Source organism: Onychostoma macrolepis, chromosome 16 (assembly GCF_012432095.1).
Source record: "Onychostoma macrolepis isolate SWU-2019 chromosome 16, ASM1243209v1, whole genome shotgun sequence".
Classification (NCBI taxonomy): domain Eukaryota; kingdom Metazoa; phylum Chordata; class Actinopteri; order Cypriniformes; family Cyprinidae; genus Onychostoma; species Onychostoma macrolepis.
Window position 1 is genome coordinate 3,774,462 of NC_081170.1, and position 22,492 is coordinate 3,796,953.

Genomic DNA, 22,492 nt, shown 5'->3' on the forward strand with positions numbered 1-22,492 from the left:
TTATGTTGCTCCAAACCCGTATGTTGTTATTTCTTCAATGGATCACAAAAGCTTCACGCAGCTCTTTTCCATTCAACCATAATCTGTAAAGCTCCAAAAATGACAAAAACACCATAAAAATAGTCCAACGACAGCTTCTGAAATCATTTAACAGATATGAATGAGGAATAGAACAAAGCCTTTATTCACTGAAAATATTTGCGGTCACTTTTTAATTAAAATATGGAAAGTTTAAATGTATCACATCAATCTTCATTGGTTTTCACATGTCTTTTTGCGCTATATAAGCAATGGTTAATCAGTGAGTAATGACTTAGACCGTGGAGAAATAAAAAGGATGTTTATATGAATATGGCACAAAAAGTTCAGCCAAGTAAACTAAGAGCAAAATGGCTATTTGTAACATTTAAGGATTGCAAATTTACCAACTTCAACCAAGACATGTCATCGTGTTTATCGGTTCTTTTGATAAACCTATTGATAAAATAAATGAAATTTTGAAAACTTTAAATAAAATGCCCTTTAAATGCATCATGACTGACTGCATGTCTATGACAAAGAAACTTCACATGTCTCTTGGTGCCATATCTGATTTGAAAGCAATGGTTAATCAGTGAATAATGACTTCAATTATGCAGAAAAATAACAATAAATGAGTTTGGAACAAAACTATTAAAATGGCTATTTGTAACATGTGGATTGCAAGTAGGCCTGCTTACCAACAAAGACATTCCATCCTGTTTATCAGGTCTTTTAGACCCGAAAATGAAATAAAAATTCCAAAAATAACTTGTGCACTATAATCCACATTTTCTGAAATCATTTGGCAGACTTATGTGAGAAACAAAACAAAGTCTTTATTCACTGAAAATCTTTTCTGTCGCTTTTTAAAGTGAATAATGACTTGAATTATGGAGAAAAATAGCCTGGAACAAAACTATTCTCCTAATGCTATTTATATAAATATGGCACAAAATGTTCAAGCACTTTCAACCAAGTAAACTAAGAACAAAACCGTAACTTTTGAGGACTGCAAATAGGCTTACTTAGCAACCAAGACAGGCCACTACATTTTCAGATCTTTTAGAGCTGGTGATTAGGTTAAGGTAACTGAATAATCCTCTAACACACAATAACAAACATTTCTTCAGTCCTGAGATGTCCAGCATTTAGCTACAAGGCTTTGTGAATATTTTCTCATTTGCTGCTTAGATTAGGCGATGCTTTCCGAACTGTCTTCCGAAGGCGATCCGAGATAAGAAGCTAATAATCCCAGACGGAGCTCATTTTCTTGCATCAGGGCTTTCTTTCAGCGGGAGCCGTACGCAGGTGCTTTTGTTCCGATTTTAACACTAAATTTCACAGGAACCGCTAATGACATTTCATCACGGCTTCATTCATCCCATAACGACCTCCCGAAACACCACAAAGCGGCAGATTTTCTCCGGGAGAATTTAAAATTAAACGAGGCATTGAACAAACAACTAATACTTCAAGTAAAGCATGAAGACAAAATTGAAAGCAACAAAGCTGGAAAATTAGGAAAAGCAAAAGGAAAATGTCTGGGGTGCATTATAGAGCGGGGAAAACTAAAAACACATAATGAAAGCTGTCTGACTATATTCCACTGTTTAGTTCGGAAGAATAAATAGTCATGGGCTCCTGGTGTTTGGTGCTAATGGAAACTTCTTGACCTTTGACCTCATCGGTAGCAAGCCGGACTGTATCAGACATCAGCGCTGAAGAGGATCCAGTCTCTGAGACAGACTCTCGAGCACAAGCCAGCGTATGTCGTTCGGCCCACTTCAGTCCTGTGTCATTCTCTGAGGGCCGTTTGTCATCTGGATTGGCCAGAATCTCTTTCCCAGAATGTCTGAGGCTCATTGTGCCGAGGCGTCTGTGATCGTGTCGATGCCGTGATGCTCCAGCTGCGCTCGCAGAAGGCCGTTCTCGCTCTTGAGCTCCTCCAGCTGAAAGCAACAACACAGAAAATGATTATTAAATATGAAGATGTTTTAGATATGTACATTTATGCATTTGCCAGACACTTTTATGCAAAGCAACATTGCATTCAAGTTATACATTTTTACAATACAATTAAATAAATAATATAATAAAATTGTATATATTAAATTAAATTAAAATAGCATAAATAAATAAAACTAAATAAATCAATACAAATAGTGTCATTGCTATAGTGCATACTTTACTGCTTGAGCTACAGGAAGGCTGCATTAATAAAATACAATAAAAATAAAAGTGAAATCACAAAAGAAATTACATACAAATAATAAAATACTATTAAATATTAACATAAATTAAAAATGAATGTAACAAATTAATATAAAATAAAACAGTATAAATTAAAATGCAAAAATAAAACTAAAACTAAAATTAAATTAAATTAAATAGTATAAAATAAAAATGGTGTTAATATATAATAAAAATGAAATAGTATAAAATAAAATACAAATATTACAAATAAAATAAAACGATTTACTAGAGATATTACATTAAAATAATCAAATAGTATAAAATAATAATATAAAATAAAACATGAGTATAAAATAAAAAAGTACAAATTAAAATTAAGCAAAACAAAATTGTATAAAATAAAATCATACAAATATTTAAAAAATAAAATAAAATAAAAGAGTTGCATCACTGGAGATATTACATCCTTTTTTTTTTTTTTTTTTTTTTTTTAACACCACTCTTTGTCACCCTCTTCTGGTGCTGTGCATCAGGCTAATAGGTGACCTTTGTGGCTTTCTAGTAAAGCAGAGATTGAGTCTGAGAATTAAATTGTGTGTGAAATAATACTGAATGAATGGGTCTGATTATTGAATAAGTGTGTATATTTGGAGTATATTGGGGTATATATTTGGATTTTGTGGGTTAAAAAAATACAGAAAGGAAGAAAAAGTCTCTTTGGTATTTTTTAAAAGGGGTAATGTTCATATGATCTCAAACTAAAATGTGTATTGAATAAAAATATAATAAGTTAACTTCAACCTAGCACCAAGTTAAAAAGCTAAAGTCAGCTAAACATTTTACTATCCAATTACATTAAAACGCATTAAATAAAATGTAATGCAAATCAATAATGCTTATTTTAATGGCTCTTTGATGTCAAAACATGTATATGCATGTTAATGAAGGAAAGATATACAGTGGGGCAAAAAAGTATTTAGTCAGCCACCAATTGTGCAAGTTCTCCCACTTAAAAAGATGAGAGAGGCCTGTAATTGTCATCATAGGTATACCTCAACTATGAGAGACAAAATGAGGAAAAAAAATCCAGAAAATCACATTGTAGGATTTTTAAAGAATTTATTTGCAAATTATGGTGGAAAATAAGTATTTGGTCAATAACAAAATTTCATCTAAATACTTTGTTATATACCCTTTGTTGGCAATGACAGAGGTCAAACGTTTTCTGTAAGTCTTCACACACTGTTGCTGGTATTTTGGCCCATTCCTCCATGCAGATCTCCTCTAGAGCAGTAATGTTTTGGGGCTGTCGCTGGGTAACACGGACTTTCAACTCCCTCCAAAGATTTTCGATGGGGTTGAGATCTGGAGACTAGCTAGGCCACTCCAGGACCTTGAAATGCTTCTTCACGAAGCCACTCCTTCGTTGCCGGGCGGTGTGTTTGGGATCATTGTCATGCTGAAAGACCCAGCCACGTTTCATCTTCAATGCCCTTGCTGATGGAAGGAGGTTTTCACTCAAAATCTCACGATACATGGCCCCATTCATTCTTTCGTTTACGGATCAGTCATCCTGGTCCCTTTGCAGAAAAACAGCCCCAAAGCATGATGTTTCCACCCCATGCTTCACAGTAGGTATGGTGTTCTTTGGATGCAACTCAGCATTCTTTCTCCTCCAAACACGACAAGTTGAGTTTTTACCAAAAGTTCTATTTTGGTTTCATCTGACCATATGACATTCTCCCAATCCTCTTCTGGATCATCCAAATGCTCTCTAGCAAACTTCAGACGGGCCGGACATGTACTGGCTTAAGCAGGGGACACGTCTGGCACTGCAGGATTTGAGTCCCTGGCGGCGCAGTGTGTTACTGATGGTAGCCTTTGTTACTTTGGTCCCAGCTCTCTGCAGGTCATTCACTAGGTCCCCCGTGTGGTTCTGGGATTTTTGCTCACAGTTCTTTCTTCACACCAAGCTGCTTACCTATTGCAGATTCAGTCTTCTCAGCCTGGTGCAGGTCTACAATTTTGTTTCTGGTGTCCTTTGACAGCTCTTTGGTCTTGGCCATGGTGGAGTTTGGAGTTGGACTGTTTGAGGTTGTGGACAGGTGTCTTTTATACTGATAACGAGTTCAAACAGATGCCATTAATACAGGTAACGAGTGGAGGACAGAGGAGCCTCTTAAAGAAGAAGTTACAGGTCTGTGAGAGCCAGAAATCTTGCTTGTTTGTAGGTGACCAAATACTTATTTTACCGAGGAATTTACCAATTAATTCTTTAAAAATCTGAAAAATTTGATTTTCTGGATTTGTTTTTCTCATTTTGTCTCTCATAGTTGAGGTATACCTATGATGAAAATTACAGGCCTCTCTCATCTGTTTAAGTGGGAGAACTTGCACAATACTTTTTTGCCCCACTGTATATGTAACCAGGAGTTCCTGCACCGTCTCTCTATCCATCATGGGTTCCTTGGTCTGAAAAACTTTGAAGACCCTTCATAAAATGTTGAAATATTATTTCAAAATCTCTATATAGAGAGTAAAATGTTCATTATTAGATTTCAGGGAGGACGGACAGGATTTCCCTGTTTGTTTAAAAAAAATGTATTACGAAGGCGTTATCAAACATTCACAACAATAGTTATGATGTCTAACATGAGCTCATTATATGTGACCCTGGACCACAAAACCAGTCTTAAGTGTCAATTTTTTTCGATTGAATAAATTGAAGCTGAATAAATAAGCTTTCCATTGATGTACGGTTTGTTAGGATTGGACAATATTTGGCTGAGATACAACTATTTGAAAATCTGGAATCTGAGGGTGCAAAAAAATCTAAATATTGAGAAAATCACATTTAAAGTTGTCCAGATGAATTCTTAGCAATGCATATTACTAATCAAAAATGACGTTTTGATATATTTACAGTAGTGAATTTACAAAATATCTTCATGGAATATGATCTTTACTTAATATACTAATGATTTTTGGCATAAGAGAAAAATCTAATATTTTGACCCATACAATGTATTTTTGGCTATTGCTACAAACATACCCCAGCGACTTAAGACTGGTTATGTGGTCCAGGGTCACATATGCTCATCCACATTTACATATTAACAGATATTCAGCCCACTTTGATGAACAGCAATATGAACTTCACATGTGAAGAGGTTAGCCAATCACAGAAGGTCATTTGCATATAGTCTTAAAGGCACAGTAGCAAAAACAGCCTGTTGAATTCTAAAAAGTAAATGTGGTAGTTTTTGGTGCAAAAAAAAAAAAAACCTCAGGTTGGCTTAAAAACGAGTAATATGGTTCCTAGGAAAGAGATCTTGAAGGAAAATGTTGATTCAACGTAAAATAATGAATATGTCAATGCAAAGAATAGGGATGAATAGAATAGTGACGAACTGCCACTAAGCTGCTGTTAAAGGCGTCATACCTGCTGTCTGAGCAGCTCATTGTCCATCTGCACTCTCTCCACTGCTCTCAAACTCTCCTGTAGCCGCTGGTTATGTTGCTTCAGCTCGCCAATGTAATCACACGCCTTTGACAGGATCCCACCTTTACTCTGGAGGAACAAGAAACGCTATGCATTTAAGAGAGAGATGCCGTTTCAAAGCATCTGTTGTAAATAACAGGTCAATACTGAGGTCAGATCTTCATTTAGGGGAAAAAAGCATCATGCAGCTCACCGCTCCAGTCTTGGTGGCTCCGTCTATGCTGCAGTCTGGGATTATTTTCGAGAGTGCCACAATCCAGTTGTTGATTTTGTCTCGCCGTCGCCTTTCAACTGCACATCAACAACAAGAACAGTCAGAGGCAAAATCTAGGACATATTGTCCAAAATTGCAATACATGTTCATTCCATCAACCCTCTACTGGCCTCTACAGGTAGATTTACATCAGCGCCTGCTGAGATTCATCTTCAGTATCAATACTTTTGGAGTGGACACAGTATGAGTTATCCAGGCCCCGCTGCTTTGCTTTCATTTACAGAGTAAAGACTACATTATGATAATTGACCTTCATTATGTTGTGCTCTTCTCCTCTCGTCTCTTGGAGTGCGCAGACTGTCCATTTTCCTAAAGTAATAATGGGAGAAAATTTAATAATATGCATATTTCTCTGTGAAGGTGTTCTGAAAGCCTTAACATCTGCAACCTTATCGTTCCAATATTTAAAACTTAAAAAAAAAAAAAAACTACTAAAAAATACACAAAAAAAAAAAATCAAATAAAGAACAAACACTAAACAAAACAAAATGGGGAAGAAAAAAATGCATATGCATTATTTGATATATTTCTTAGCTTCAATATCTCAAATGTAAGTATTTTACAAGGCTTGCAATCTTATCTCTATAAAACATAATATATATTCAAATAATAAAACAACAACAAAAACTAAACCACTAAAGAAAGTAAGAACGAATGAATGAAAACTAAAATATAAAATATAAAATAAAATGATAAATAAATAACAAAAATTAAAAACATATAAATAAATACATAAAAATCACAAATAAAGAACAAACACTGTGTAAAATAAAATAGAGATTGCGATTTAGTAAAGTTAACTTTATTAAAATTACAAATCTATCTCTAAAGTTATAATTTAAAATGTACTGTTTTGAGAAATAATAATAAACAAAATTCATTCATTAACAAAAGTATAACTAGAGACAGCCTTGTCAGCCTTACTTAAACTATTTGCACAAAACTTAAATTACAGGTCAATACTGTGTAAAGTACACCGTCAAAAAAATTGTCTGTGCTGCCTTCAAATTTTAAGTTTACTCAACTCAAATATCCAAGTTGTCACTTAACATTTCAAGCTGACTAAACATAAAATTTAAAGGCAGCATGAACACTTACTTTTGAGTTGAAATAACTTATTTTTCTACAGTGTAAGTGTTCATTAAAAATTTCAACAATGTTGTTTGGATCTCATTTGCTTTTATCATGTATGTAGGCCTATTTACATTAAATCTGCCATCAATCACTCCTGATATCGGTATTGATCATTAAAAAAGACAATATTGGTCAACCACTAGCAGGTATGACAAACGTAGTCCCAGCTTTGTAAAGTTGAATCTAGTATTAGTGCGGACTGGCAGATATCTGCGTAAGGTCTCTGTGCCCTTGGCGTCTGATCTCAGGGGAGTCGTGGCATCGGCTGTGTTCATTAGGTTATAAATTGCAGCGCTACAAACAGCTGCCGTCTGCGACGAGGCCCGACTTTAGCCTAATGACACAACTGTTCTCCGCGTGAATCTTCCCTCAGGTACGCTTTAATTAAGTCACGACTCCGCAGCGTCACGTCTGTCACACCACAGAGGGGAGAACACACAACACGGGGTAAAGCATCTCACAAAACGCCAGGAAGGAAGGTAGATGTTTATCTGTGCTAATGCAAAAAAGCAAAAAGTGTTTATGAACTGAAGATGTTTTTTAATTTACACTACAGGAAGTCTATTCCTCCGTCTCTTTATATTAACAGCACTATATACAGAGGAAGTGACTTCAGTATGTAAATGCACAGAAGACTGTGTTAAACTAAAGAAGCATAGTATAAGGTGAAGTGTGTGAATTCTGCGCCACCAGTGGTAGCAAATGGAATTGCAACTTATTTTGTTTGAGAGGCCTGAATGGACAGAACATAATAAAATTGTCTCAAGCAATGGCATGTACTTAGGATTGGATTATCTGCTAAATAATGGAAAACAAACATGTTTGAGTGTCTGAAACGTGTTTGGAAATCATTACTTTTGCAGCTCTGTTTTGTTTTTTCTGTAAACCTGCCAGTTTTGTTTTTATTTTGGTAATGTGATGTAAAAGTTCTTCTTACCAGTTAAAACCTTCATGCTGTTGTGAACTGTATTCACCTCTGCAGAGAAGTGGAAAATATATTAAAAAAACACAAATTAATGATTATATAATGAATGACATTTCAGTTTAAACATGGATAGGAAATGACAGAAACAGTTTGCTTTGATGGTTACCATCATTGCTGAAATAGAAATCTGATGAAAAGAAAAATCTATTGAGAAATACATTGGAATGGTATACAACTTGCAATTTATGCAGTATTTATACTGAGCAGAATATGCAATTGTCTGTATGCAAGGAAGACCTAAATATTTGATGAAGACCAAACTTTTGGATGAACAACAGAGAAAAACATCATTTTTGACACGATATTTGACGACACTTCAAAATATTATTTCTGAGATAATTATTGGATGCCTGCTGAATTCAAATTTGCAGTGTAGTTCATGTGACAACAGCGTAGCATACTACTGTTGAAATAAAAATGTAAAAAAATTATGCAATTTAAAAATATTGCAACAATTACTAAAATAAAAATCTGTAACTGAAATAAAACAAAATATAAATATTAGATTAAATACTTAAATTAAACAAATATTAGAAATGTTTTATGTTTTTAAGTTGATGTTTTCATCTAATATTTATATTTTGTTTTAGTGGCAAAAAATTAAAACTAAAACATTTTTTTTTAACAAATTCAAATGAAAACTGAAAATATATATAAAAAGTGAATTTAAAATATTAATATTATACTATTAATATTATAGCATATAAAAACCACTTGTACTGCATATCTAGGTGATTATTATTCCATTCTGAACACAACCCACACTCTATAACTATAGTGGCTTTTATCCCAGGATCTAATAACCTGAAGGATTTGTAATTCTAATGGAAGAAAGTAAGATTAGGACTCTTGTGCAATTCATTACACTGCATCCATGTCACATGAGCTGCAAAAGATGTCTGTGTCCTAAAGAAGGAAATAATCAAACAAGAACGACTGAAAAAAACACCTCTGCCACGTGATTCTTCAGCTAGATATTTCAACTGAGCTTATTTCAGAGGATAAGGATGTTGCAACCGCACAAACGTGTGAGCATCACCCATTTTCACCACACTTCTGCGGTGTAAAAACAGCACCTTCAAAAGGAAGCACAACAAACCACGCTCTCCCATGAATTATGATTGAATTTGAGCACATGATCCTGTCAGAAAACAGAATCATGACAAACAGCCCTGTTTTCAAGTAGATTCACCGATGTGCTAGTGGGATCCCAAGGTTAAATGGAGAGCAAGGCACAAAAAGAAAACATGCAGCGGAGCAACAAAGAGCCTGCAGACAATTACTTCCTGAGTAAATCCCATCCCAAATTCAAAAGACTAACCCCTATAAAGGTGTAAATGTTATGAATTTTAAATGAACGTAGTTGCTTTAAGGGACAACACCTGTGGCATGCTGTAAATGCAGTTTTTTTGTACTCACACAGTGTACATATGTGGAGCTAAAGTCCGCTGAGAGGCAGAATGCAGCACATCTGAAGGAGTCATCATCACGTAGAATTGACCTAAATGAGAGAGACGACAGATGTTGTATTGCTCCACATACTAAATTCAAATCACATTTACTGCCACCGGGAGAACTCATGTTTATCCTGATAAGAGAGTTACTGAGAGTTCAAAGATGGCTGGTATGACTAAATTATTATTTATATAAATACATAAATTTTACATTGTGTGTGTGTGTGTGTATACATATATATAAAAACGTTGCATTAAGAGCCTTATTTTGTCTTCTGGGAAACATGTAAGTATCTTCTGTAGCTTCTGAAGGGCAGTACAAAATGAAAAAATATGATATTTAGGCAAAATAAGAAAAATGTACACATCTTCATTCTGTTCAAAAGTTTTCACCCCTGCTCTCAATGCATCATTTTTCCTTCCGGAGCATCAGTGAGCGTTGTAACCTTCTGTAATAGTTGCATATGAGTCCCTCAGTTGTCCTCAGGGTGAAAAAATGGATCTCAAATTCATACAGTCATTGTTGGAAAAGGTTCAAATACACAAAAATGCTGGAAAACCAAAGAATTTGTAGGACCAGAAGGATTTTTCTTAAGAACAGCAGGCAGTTTAACTGATCAGGACAAACAAGGGACTCATGAACAACTATCACTAGACAAAAGAAAAAACACAGCTGTGGATCATTCAGCTAACAACACAGTATTAAGAATCAAGGGGATGTAAACTTTTGAACGGAGTCATTTTTATAAACTATTATAACTATTATTTTCTCTTGTGGACTATATGTAAACATCTTTTATGTGAAATATCTTATTCAGTACTAAATAAACAATGACATGCATTTTGTAAGATCCCTCTTATTTTGGTAAAATAATTAACATTTTGCAGATTCTGCAAGGAGTATGCAAATTTTTTACTTCAACTGTATATACACTGAAAAAAATGATTAATTGAATTTACAAATTTAAAAGTAAGTGGTTGCAATCAATTTATTTTAGCTACATTTAAATAAACAAATTTAATTGACTAACTTTCAACTTTAAAAAAAAATGTAGATAAAATAAATTGCTTGCAACCGCTTACCTTAAAACATTTAGTATCATTTTTTTTCAGTGTATATATATATATATATATATATGTGTGTGTGTGTGTGTGTGTTTACATTATTACATATATAAAATATAACTACTTTGGGATAATCAATAAAAAATAAATACATATTTATTTCCAAAAAAAGATACAATAATGAGATTAAGCCTTAACTTAATTTAAGATTAAACCTTTCATTTGTAATTAAATTATAAAATCAGATTATTCACAATAAGCAAACGCTGGCATCATCAAATGGATACTGAAACACATGAGCTGCATTTGAAGTCATTGTGCAGATAAACACATGCTTTTGAAACTGTAAACCATCTAAGACTAAACTAATGAATGCATTACTTGATGGAAGAACCATTACTCTGTTTTGTGTGGTTTTTAAGAACTTAATTTAACCAAGGTGAAAGCACTGTAAAGAACAACCTCTCAATCTACTGAAGCATGTTGCATGTGATTCTATAAACCTCTATAAAACTATCGTACCTGCTGTTTGTGTGAGTGTAGGGTCAGCTGCTGTCTGTGTGGACATAGCCGTGGCTGTCTTCTCTCCAGTATCTTCTCCAGCAGGACTGTCTTCATTACTAAAAGAGTTTTGAATTACTGTCTGGGAGAAAACAGGCGTGAAACATTTTACAACCCACAAACAAACGCGTAACATCTGGCTATTTAGTTATAGTTGAGTTTGTGTAATTTTCATCTTCTGCTCTGACATGTTGTCATGTTCTGCTGCGCGTTGAATGAGATTTGTGGAACATCGTGACATAATGAATAAGTATAAGTGAATGGAATGTGAAGTAAAAGTGGTGCTGATGCAGGGACCGAGCTGGTTGCCATAGTGACGCATATATTGAGTCCATACCTGCTGGGATTTAGTGAGGTTGGATGCAGAGACCACATTAACCAGCCTTCACTTCACCTCTACTCTCCAGTCGCTGATCTGAGACCGGAATCACCCGATACGTCACCTGAGGAGGACAAAGACACAGACTTGATTAAAATATTGATTTTTCAGATTAATCGTGCTTTTCATGTGAATAGTCCAATATTGATTCTTAATATGCCTTTTTCAAACGACTGTTGAACAATATGTGTAGCCCCATTTCCAGAACCTTTTCAGGTCTTGAAAAAACACTAGCGGTCAAAAGTTTGGAATAATTAAGAATTTCAATATTTTTGAAAGAAGCCTCTTCTGCTCACCAAGGCTGAATTTATTTGATCAAAAAAAAAACATTAATATTGTGAAATATTATTACAATTTAAAATAACTGTCTTCTATGTGAATATGTTAAAATGAAATTTATTTCTGTGATCCAAAGCTGAATTTTCAGCATCATTACTCCAGTCTTCAGTGTCACATGATCCTTCAGAAATCATTCTAATATGCGGATTTTGAGCTTAGTTATTATCAATTTTTGGAGTAATGATGCTGAAAATTCAGCTTTGCATCACAGGAATAAATTGCATTTTAAAATGTATTTAAACTGAAAATAGTTATTTTAAATTGTAATAATATTTCACACAAAAAAAAACATAATTCCAAACCTTGGACCTGTAATGTAGTACTTTCCAGATCTTTACATGTTTTCTATGACTTTAAACACTATTTAAGGAGTACCACAACATCAAAATACCCATCACATTCAGCCCTGAATACAAGAAACAAGCATCCAAACAGCATGTGGTCAAGATACTTTAGCTGAAATTTGTGAATAATGTGATGCGATTAAGGTATGATGATACCCCTACAGGAAAATAATCATAAAAACAAGAGCTTCTACTGTTTTTGGTCAGCCACAGAACCTGATGTTTAGAGAAAACAGCTGTAATTCCCTATAAAGTGTTCATGGAAATTTCCCATGTCTCCCGACTGAATTCTCCATTCATCCATCATTCCTGCAATGCAGAGAGCTGTGCATGATCTAATTTAAAGGTCTAGAATGACACGGTTGTTCACTAACAGAATACGTATTTGTAAATACCCCTTAACAGCACCCCCCCACTCCAATCCTCTGTCATGTGACGCGCCGCCTGACTGACATGTGACACAGGCCCAGTGCCAATCCCAGCCAGAGATTAGAATCACATGACTGCAAATGGGAGAAACTCAAGAAAACATTTCCCAGGCATAGCTCACCACACAAAATAAAAAAGATATGCATAAAGACAATAAATCTTATTTATAGGACCATTATTTATTTATTATTTTCACTGTGACATTATTTTCATGACAATTAAGTACATTTTCCCTAATGTCCCTTTTTTATTACATTTTCTTGTTATCATAATGCATCTGGATGTTTTACTTTTGAGTTTTTTATTTTATTTCCAATTATTATCAATGGTGATTCTCACCAGATTACAGTAAAAATATTGTTTCTATTGTTATTTTTAAATCAGCATAAATGAAAGACAATGCAACATTTTTTACACCAATGAAAAAAATTAATTGTCTTAAAAATGGGCTTAGTTTTTTTTTTAAATGTGAAACATATATTGGGGGGGATTTTGTAGTAAGACAACACAGCATCTTGATAAATTTCATGAGTGACAAAATGAAAAAACATTATCCAGAGAAATAAAGTGACAGACAAACATCGGTTTAATCTTCCTACCAAAAAATTTGACTCTAATAAAGGATTTATCTATGACGACACTAAAAGGAAACTCACCTGTCCACCGGTATTTTTCGTATGAAACTGATGTGAATGTTGCTATCCACATAAGATAAAGGATGAGGAACACTGGCTGCCACACCTGCATCAAGAAAATAATACAGCGGATGGGTAGTTGACAAAAAAAGTTAGTAGACATCAAAATTTGATTGTTTATAAGTAATACTACTGATAAGTCGTCTTTTAATAAATACAACATAATGTATAGTATATAACATATAATAAAAACCATGCAAAAAATTTATTTTTGATAAATTATAGCGCATCCTACCACAGGACTTTCCAGAAACAGTGTTAAATTTGATATCAACCACACACATATAATGCAGATATCTTGGGAATACAGTAAAATATCACGAAAAGCGAAAATCATAACGAATAAAGCATGCATCATGGAAAAATTTATCAATTACAAAAAGCATCATGTGATGAACAGGACTTAATGACAGACATACCTTCAGCTATTTGTACAACTTTCTTTTCTTGATATTTGTGACGGCAGACAGACTTCTTGTTCCTGTGACACATAAAAGTGCAATAATTATTATTATTTTTTTTTTTTTTTTACTTTTCAGCAGATGTTGGTCTCTAAAATATACAAAACAATTTTGAAGACCAGTAACAGTTTGGTATGTATCCCCAACTGTAGAAGATGCACAATGCTTCCGCAATCAAACATCGTTATAAATATATTTATATATTTTTTCAATCCGTGCATTTACAAACTTACAGTGCATGAAATGTCCTGCATGCATGACAGATTTGTCATGACTTTCTGCAGTAGTTTGCATTGCTCGAGCCCTGAGCTGCTGGAAGTGTAATGCATTACCTGAGTCTGACTGTAGTGTGTGTGAGCTGAGCTCCAGCTGATCCATCAGTGCTCTGACTCTCTCACAGCTGATCACGGGAACAAACACTCCAGTCACGTGACAATCTTCTTCTTCATCTGAGATTTGATGGTAAACCAGATTATGCTGCATTACTGCCACCAACTGAACTGGAGTGTATTTATACAGCATTGTATTTAAAAATTAATAATAATAATAATAATAATAATACATATTAAATATTATATAAATATTATTTTCTGAAAAAGTAATCTATGAAGTCACATTTTAAGGCTAAAAATATGGTTAAAAATCCGTCCAAGCTAATAAAGCTACAAATAATCTTCTGATAAAATTATATTTCAACGGATTTATTTTACGGTAAATAGAATAGGCAGATAGACATATATTTTTGCCACAAAACTTGGAGCAACTTTAAGAAATCTACATTGTGTGATATTTAATATTACACAAGACTTCAAACTCTTTATTTTGCATAAAAAAAATAAGTGAAGTGGGTACTTTTGAGTGGAGTTTTTCGTTGTGACCAGCAGGTGTCCTTCACGTGCTGTTTCGAGCGCTTCACTGAATCATTTTGCGATTATATTCGGTTGATTCGAAGTCTCGGAAAATTCATTTCTCTTATCGCATGTTGTAATAATTTCATTTAATTGTAGTGTGGTCTAGATTTGCTGCCAGCCCTGCGTTCAGTCACAACAGCAACACGACCTTTAACCTACTTACATAGGAACTACGTTTAAGTCCGTATCAGTCCGAGCGCTGGAGCGCAAGAACATTCGGTGTAACTTGATTGGCCAGTTCTCAGCTTTTGATTGACAGCTCTCTGATCTTAGCAATTCTATTGGCTCACAGAATGGGCGTTCTTTAAAGCCCGCCCCAAACGGTGTCACACCAACACCGTTCCGGCTGGATCCTCCGGCTGAAGTTCACTAATGCCCGCGGTGATCCATCAGAGAACGACAGAAGAAAAGTCACGATGAGCGCCAGAGTTCTGGTCGGAGTTAAACGGGTCATTGACTATGCTGTCAAGGTATACAACAAATAATCTTTCAATAAACACATAGAGATGCTTTTAATTATGAATAAGCACGGAGTTGCCCTGTTTCAGATGAGAAAGAGCTGATTTTAGGCCAGCTGTTCTGTTGAATGAGGTTAAACATGTAACAACTGGGTTGTTTGATGAAGGTCAGGGTTGTTATTATTGTGGTTTTAATTAATATCTGATGAATTCCATCCAAACTCCGTGCAATCTTAATAATAGTGAGGTGTATTCTACTTCACCTCTCCAGCTGTAGTTTTATAAACATGCATATGAATGTGGGTAGTTCTGTGACATAATACATTTGATAATGTTAAAAAATTAAATATAAAGTCATCTTTTAATATGATATAGCAGGAAATGCTAAAATAACGTGTTTTGATTGTTTTCACACTTGGTTAGCTTTTCATAAAAGTTAACATTTACTAATGTTCCTTCTATTGTCTTATTGTGTATATGTACTTGCATTAAGCAATTTTATATATGTGCATGACTGCATGTTCAGATTTATATTTATTATGCAAGAAAATGGCATGCTGGCATTTATTAGATGTATTAATTAATGATGACACTTGTCATGGTTGCCATGGTTGGTTTTTCAAACAAATTGGTTTTTCATATTGTTTATATATGCAGATATAATGAGAAACTTTATTTCTCATTATTTGATCAAACTGCCTTTTATGCAAATTAATAAATAATCTGAAGTAAAACATAAAAAGAAGCTTATATAACAAAAATAGTTGTAAATATTAATTATAAGATCATATAAGTTGCCCTTTTACAGCATTTGATTTTCCATACGATTTAATTGCACTGCATTTTGTCATCTAAAAATGAATCAACATGTGATCTGAATACTTATTTGCTGATTTGGTCTTTAATCTTTGGTCTTGTGCTCTTCTGTTTTGGCCATTATCAAGTAATCCGATAACAAATGAGTCACTGTGATGTAATTTATTGATTGTCAGGTCATATTGATCAGGCTGGTTGTCAATACGGGGTCAGATATGCCAAATCTGTGTCATTATGATCTTTCCAAAGCATTTTATAACAAATTCCAATGTGCTGGATATATGTGGCCCTGGACCACAAAACCAGTCTTAAGTCGCTGGGGTATATTTGTAGCAATAGCCAAAAATACACTGTATGGGTCAAAATTATCGATTTTTCTTTTATACTAAAAATCATTAGGATATTAAGTAAAGATCATGTTCCATGAAGATATTTTGTAAATTTCTTACCGTAAATGTATCAAAACTTCATTTTTGATTGGTAATATGCATTGCTAAAAACTTCATTTGGACAACTTTAAAGGCGATTTGCTCAATATTTAGATTTTTTTTGCACCCTCAGATTCCAGATTTTCAAATAGTTGTATCTCAGCCAAATATTGTCCGATCCTAACAAACCATACATCAATGGAAAGCTTATTTATTCAGCTTTCAGATCATGTATAAATCTCAATTTCGAAAAATTGACACTTAAGACTGGTTTGTCGTCCAGGGTCACATATGAGCTTGTGTTTTTGTGATTTTAGATTATGACATGGCTCAGTTATGGTCCAGTAAGTAACCCTTATGTAGGGATATTGATTTAGGAGTATAGGCTATGTGGACTCAGTACTGCTAATATCAGCTGTTGGGTTACGGACGGATCAGTCTGTGTTGTCTGCATGCCGTGGGTTATGAAATGGCCTTTATGGTATCATAATCAGTCTGTGTTCTCCATGCCACCTTTGGCATAGTATGCGCACAGGTCATCTGAGGTTAAACATGTCGCCTCTTACTTAACAACCTTCAGTTCAGCCTTGTGAAAGTCACCGTCCAGTACATACAATACACGTACAGCTGAAGATAGTTATTAAAGTAAAAGTTCACCTAAGAATGAAAAATCATGTGATATAATTTTTTTTGATGTTCTTGAAGTTTCAGCACTGTCTCTTTGTCTCTGTCCACCTCAGATACGAGTCAAGCCTGACCACACAGGAGTGGTTACAGACGGCGTCAAGCATTCGATGAACCCTTTCTGTGAGATTGCGGTGGAGGAGGCCGTCAAACTCAAGGAGAAGAAGTTTGTTAAGGAGGTCGTGGCCGTCAGCTGTGGTCCTCAGCAGGTCCAGGTAAGAAATACTCAAGTTTGCTGATGATTCTTCTCGGTGAAGGATGCTAACTTTTAACTTTTTTGGTGAAGGACACTAACTAAAGTTGTTTGGTTGTGATTGAAAGGATGTCAAAACTGAGGAAATAGTAATTGTAAAAAATAAATGATGAGCACAACTGTTTTCAACATTGATAATAATCAGAAATGTTTCTTGAGCCGCAAATCAGCATATTAGAATGATTTTGAAGGATCATGTGACACTGAAGACTGGAGTAATGATGCTGAAAATACAGCTTTGATCAAAGAAATAAATTACATTTGAACATATATTCACATAGAAAACAGTTATTTTAAATTGTAATATTTCACAATATTGCTGTTTTTACCATATTGTGTGATAAAATAAATGCAGCCTTGGTGAGGAGAAGAGACTTGTTTTAAAAATGTTTTAAAAATGATTATAAATAGTTTTTTAAAATAAGAAATCTCCAACTTGACTATTGTGATGTCTTATAAAAACAACTAAAACGGCAGCTTCTTCAACAGTAAACAGTTTTATGTCTTTGTTCATGTGAGGAAATATTATTAAATGGCAGTTAATCATTAATCGGCATCCTTACAGTAATATCTGTGTTGTAGGAGACGATCCGGACGGCTCTGGCCATGGGTGCGGACCGTGGCATACACGTGGAAGTGTCCGGAAAAGACTACGAGACACTTGGTCCCCTGCAGGTCTCCAAGATTTTGGCTGCTCTCGCTAAGAAAGAGCAAGCCGATCTGATCATTCTGGGTAAACAGGTAGCTGATTGTTAATTATGCCACAATGATAACAAATTACTGAATAGTCATCAATGGGTTTCATGATATCGCGGTAATATTTCTCATCTAGGCCATCGATGATGACTGCAATCAAACTGGACAGATGACAGCAGCGTTGTTGGACTGGCCGCAGGTCAGACATCATCTTCCCATCAGCTTGAGAAGAAAAGCATCACTATTACTATGGATTTGAGCACCCTAGCATTTTTTTGCATGGGCAGAGTTGTTCAGAAGATGTCAAAATGGAGTCTAAATTGATGTTTTCACTGCCTGTTATGTCACTTTTTTTTTTTCCTGTCTGAGTTGGGCATAGTGACTCCCAAATTAAACTATTAATGGATTATTCTTTTATCTTTTTTTAGGGAACCTTTGCATCTGAGGTGAACATAGAAGCAGACATGCTGAAGGTGGTGAGAGAAGTCGATGGTGGTTTGGAGACTATTAAGATCAAATTGCCAGCCGTGGTGACCGCTGACCTCCGTCTCAACACTCCCAGATACGCCACACTGCCTAACATCATGGTACAGTAATGCCACGCTGCACATTGCCAATGATTACAGTACATTGTTGATGTATTGGATGGAATGCATGAACTGATCAAATGTATAGCTTGAATGCAGTATAAGTCGCTTTGGATAAAAACGTCTGCCAGATTCATATATGTAAAAGTTTGTAAAAAAATTTTTTTTCATAGATGTTTTCAAAAGAAGTCTTTTCTGCTCACCAAGGTTGCATTTATTTGATTATAAATACAGTAAAAACAGTAATATTGTAGAATGTTACTCCAGTCTTCAGTGTCACATGATCCTTCAGAAATAATTCTAAAATGCTGATTTGCTGCTCGAGAAACATTTCTGATTAATATCATTATCATTTTTGCTTCATTTGTGTGGAAACTGTGAAACCATACCATTCAAATGTTTGTGGTAAGATATTTTCTTAACTAAATATTTTTATTCAGCAAGGAGACATTAAATGAATCAAAAGTACTGGTGAAGTCTTTTATAATGTTATTTAAAAAAAAAAATTCTATTTCAAATAAATGTTGCTGAACTTTCTATTCACCAAAGAATCCTGTAAAAATTGTCACGGTTTCCACAAAAGCAACTGTTTTCAACATTGATAATAAGAACCAACATTAATAATTGAGCACCAATAAAAATTGAGCATAAACAGCATATTAGAATTATTTCTCAAAGATCATGTGACACTGAAGACTGGAGAAATGATGCTGAAAATTCAGTTTTACATCACAAGAATGCATATAATTTGGAATTATGATAATATTTCTCAATATTACTGATTTTACTGTATTTTTGTCCAAATAAATGCAGCCTTGGTGAGCAGAAGAGACTTTCAAAAATATTTAAAAAATGTAATTATTCGAACCTTTTGTCAATGACAAATCTGTTATGTGAACTGTTTCTGTGTGAAGATGTTTTAATTGTTCATTGCTGAATTTTATTAATTTTACTGGCACTTTTGCCGTGAGATCACTATTTAATGTAAGCAATATTTAAATTTCGAATGAAAAATGGTCTTATAATAGTAAACTATGCTTGCTTTTCATGAAGAAACATCAACCAACATAAGAGTACAGGAGGGGAAAAAAAGTGCCGAATAAGGCATGTTTAAGCATTTTTGTGCCTCTGTAGAAAGCGAAGAAAAAGAAGATTGCGAATGTGAAGCCTGCAGATCTGGGAGTGGATATGAGCTCACGGCTGGAGGTGCTGAAGGTGGATGAACCTCCTCAGAGACAAGCTGGAGTCAAAGTGGAGACGGTCGACGATCTGGTGGGAAAACTGAAAGAGGCTGGAAGAATATAGAGGAAGCAGATGCAGGAGGTGCGGTGCAAACTAACACTGAAGGTAAGAATATAATGTGATTGTTAAATGCACTCAGTGACATTTCTCAAAAATGATTTGCACAGATAAATGAATTAAACAAAACATTTCTAGGCCTAGAAAAAGATATTGCATTTAACATGCAAAAAGTTGCCCCAATTGGATTAAATAAAAATACCATTAATAAATATATCACGTTGTTCTAATTCGTAATAATATATATTGTCTTATCACTTAATCAGGTGAAAAACTGCCACAAAGACATGATTTCTGAACTGTTTGTTCAGTTCTCAGCCCATTTTCACATGCATGAATTATTTTATGCCTAATCCTGATTTCCACTTTTTCCACTCCTTTGCAGATGACACATTTACTAATGTCATTAAAATGTAACAATTTATTACATTATAAGTGCATTAAAGCTGATACATATATATGATTTGAAAAATATTCATTCTTATATTGTGAAAAAACTGTAAGTGATGGAAAGTTTTATTAATATTTTACTGATATTTGATTGGTTTTATTGATATCTTTGAACTCAGCAATATACACACATGGTCAGAATTGTTGGTACCCTTGGCAAATATGATCAAAGAAGGCTGTGAAAATTAACCTGCATTGTTAATCCTCTTGATCTTTTATTTTTTTTAAAAATCACAAAAATCTAACCTTTCATTAGATAATAAGAATTTAAAATGGGGGGGGAATATCATTATGAAATAAATGTTTTTCTCTAATACACATTGGCCACAATTAACGGCACCCTTTTATTCATTACTTTTTGAAACCTCCATTTGCCAGTTTAACAGCTCTAAATGTTCTCCTATAATGCCTGATGAGGTTAGAGACACCTGACAAGAGATCAGAGACCATTCCTTCATCCAGAATCACTCCAGACCCTTTAGATTCACAGCTCCATGATGGTGCTTCTTCTCTTCAGGTCACTCATGTTCTACAGGGTTCAGGTCAGAGGACTGGAATGGCCAGCAGAAGCTTGGTTTTGTGCTCAGTGACCCATTTTTGTGTTGTTTTTGAGGTTTGTGTTTGGATTATTGTACGGTTGGAAGATTTTTGTCCGGTTTTCTGACCCCGAGACTCAACTATTTTCTGCAGTTCTCCAGCTGTGGTTCTTGGAGAGTCTTTAGCCGCTCAAACTCTCCTTCTCACCGTGCATTAGGACGATATAGACACACGTCCTCTTCCAGGCAGTTTCGTAACATTTAATGTTGATTGGAAATTCTTAATTATTGCCCTGATGGTAGAAATGGGAATTTTCACTGCTCTAGCTCTTTTCTTAAAGACACTTCACTAATTTGTGAAGCTCAAGTATCTTTTGCTGGACATCAGAACTATATTCTTTGTTTTTTCTCATTGTGATGGATGATTAAGGGAATTTGGGCTTTGTTTTCCCTCCTATTTATATTTCTGTGAAACAGGAAGCCATGGCTGGATAATTTCATGTTCATAATCACGCAGGTGTGCTCAAAATTGTGAATATGAATGGAAATATACTTCAGAGATATTTTACTTATAAGAATTTCTAGGGGTGCCTAATTGTGTCCAATGTGTATTTGAGAAAAACATTTATTTCTTAATGAGATTTTCCCCCATTTTCAATTGTTTTAGTTCAATGAAAGGTTAGATTTTTGTGATTTATTTATTTATTTTTTAATAAAAGATCAGATGGATTAATAATGTAGGTTTATTTTCAGAGCCTTCTTTGATCATATTTACCAAGGGTACCAACAATTCTGACCACGTGTGTATATATTTCATAATTGATGAATTATGTAATATTATTCCTTTTTTTTTTTTTTTTTTTTGCATATAAGCAGCATTTTTTTTTTCAAGATTCAGAGCTGTATAATTCACACATTCTTCTGTCTTGTTTTCTTCTCTAGGTCTTTCATCACTGGTGATGGAGCAAACTTTGAGGCCAGTAAAGTCTGGTTCGGCCCCATCACCAATCCAGACCAGACCCATGTAGAACATGTAGTACCTGCTCCTCTGTGTGTGACTCTTTTATGTTCATGTGGATGCTGAGAGACACTGCTCCATCAACAGCCATCCGTCCCCGCGAGGCCTCACCAGTTTTTCAGTGCATTTCAAGACAAAGTACATCAATATTGTTGGGAACATTTTGAATGCACTAATAAGCCATTAAGTTTGTTTCGTTGATACATTCACTCAAAATCAGAACTGAACGGACCTTTTCTGTGATTCCTGTCGTGTAATTAAAAAGCTGTTATCAGTGCAGTTTAGTTATGTTGTTTAAAGTTTTAACAGGACAGTGTCTCTCAGCATAACAAGAGTAAATCACGTTACCACAAGCGCCTCTGGATGAGTCCTGATTGTACAGTATCATTTGATGACAATAAAAAGTTGTCTTTTTCATATGCATACGCATGTTTCCTGTAGCCTCATTATTATTATTTTTTGGGGGGGGGGGGGGGGATATCTGTGCAATGGGATTTTTTTAAATCTTGATGTTGTTTTT

General features: G+C 34.6%; 2 protein-coding genes across 4 annotated transcripts; one reads left to right on the forward strand and one right to left on the reverse strand.

Annotated features, from left to right (window-relative positions):
* Nucleotides 1–1,833: 1,833 nt before the first annotated feature.
* LOC131521977 (upstream stimulatory factor 2) lies at nt 1,834–14,917 on the reverse strand. 3 transcript variants are annotated; one of them, XM_058747159.1, is made up of 12 exons: nt 14,689–14,917; nt 14,169–14,285; nt 13,795–13,856; nt 13,337–13,421; nt 11,527–11,632; nt 11,151–11,248; nt 9,529–9,610; nt 8,062–8,100; nt 6,241–6,299; nt 5,910–6,007; nt 5,657–5,785; nt 1,834–1,970 (listed from the first exon to the last, which is right to left on the reverse strand). In XM_058747159.1, exons 5-12 carry the CDS (start codon nt 11,562–11,564, stop codon nt 1,881–1,883), a joined length of 633 nt encoding a protein of 210 aa, XP_058603142.1. In that variant the 5' UTR covers nt 11,565–11,632; nt 13,337–13,421; nt 13,795–13,856; nt 14,169–14,285; nt 14,689–14,917; the 3' UTR covers nt 1,834–1,880. The 3 variants fall into 3 exon arrangements, with proteins under 3 accessions (XP_058603142.1, XP_058603144.1, XP_058603143.1); XM_058747161.1 differs by having other exon boundaries at nt 11,151–11,271; XM_058747160.1 differs by having other exon boundaries at nt 14,070–14,285.
* A 141-nt stretch (nt 14,918–15,058) lies between these two features.
* On the forward strand, nt 15,059–22,397 carry etfb (electron transfer flavoprotein subunit beta). The gene is made up of 7 exons (XM_058747158.1): nt 15,059–15,217; nt 17,190–17,348; nt 17,969–18,127; nt 18,219–18,281; nt 18,511–18,669; nt 19,804–20,016; nt 21,897–22,397. Exons 1-6 carry the CDS (start codon nt 15,164–15,166, stop codon nt 19,972–19,974), a joined length of 765 nt encoding a protein of 254 aa, XP_058603141.1. The 5' UTR covers nt 15,059–15,163; the 3' UTR covers nt 19,975–20,016; nt 21,897–22,397.
* Nucleotides 22,398–22,492: the final 95 nt, after the last annotated feature.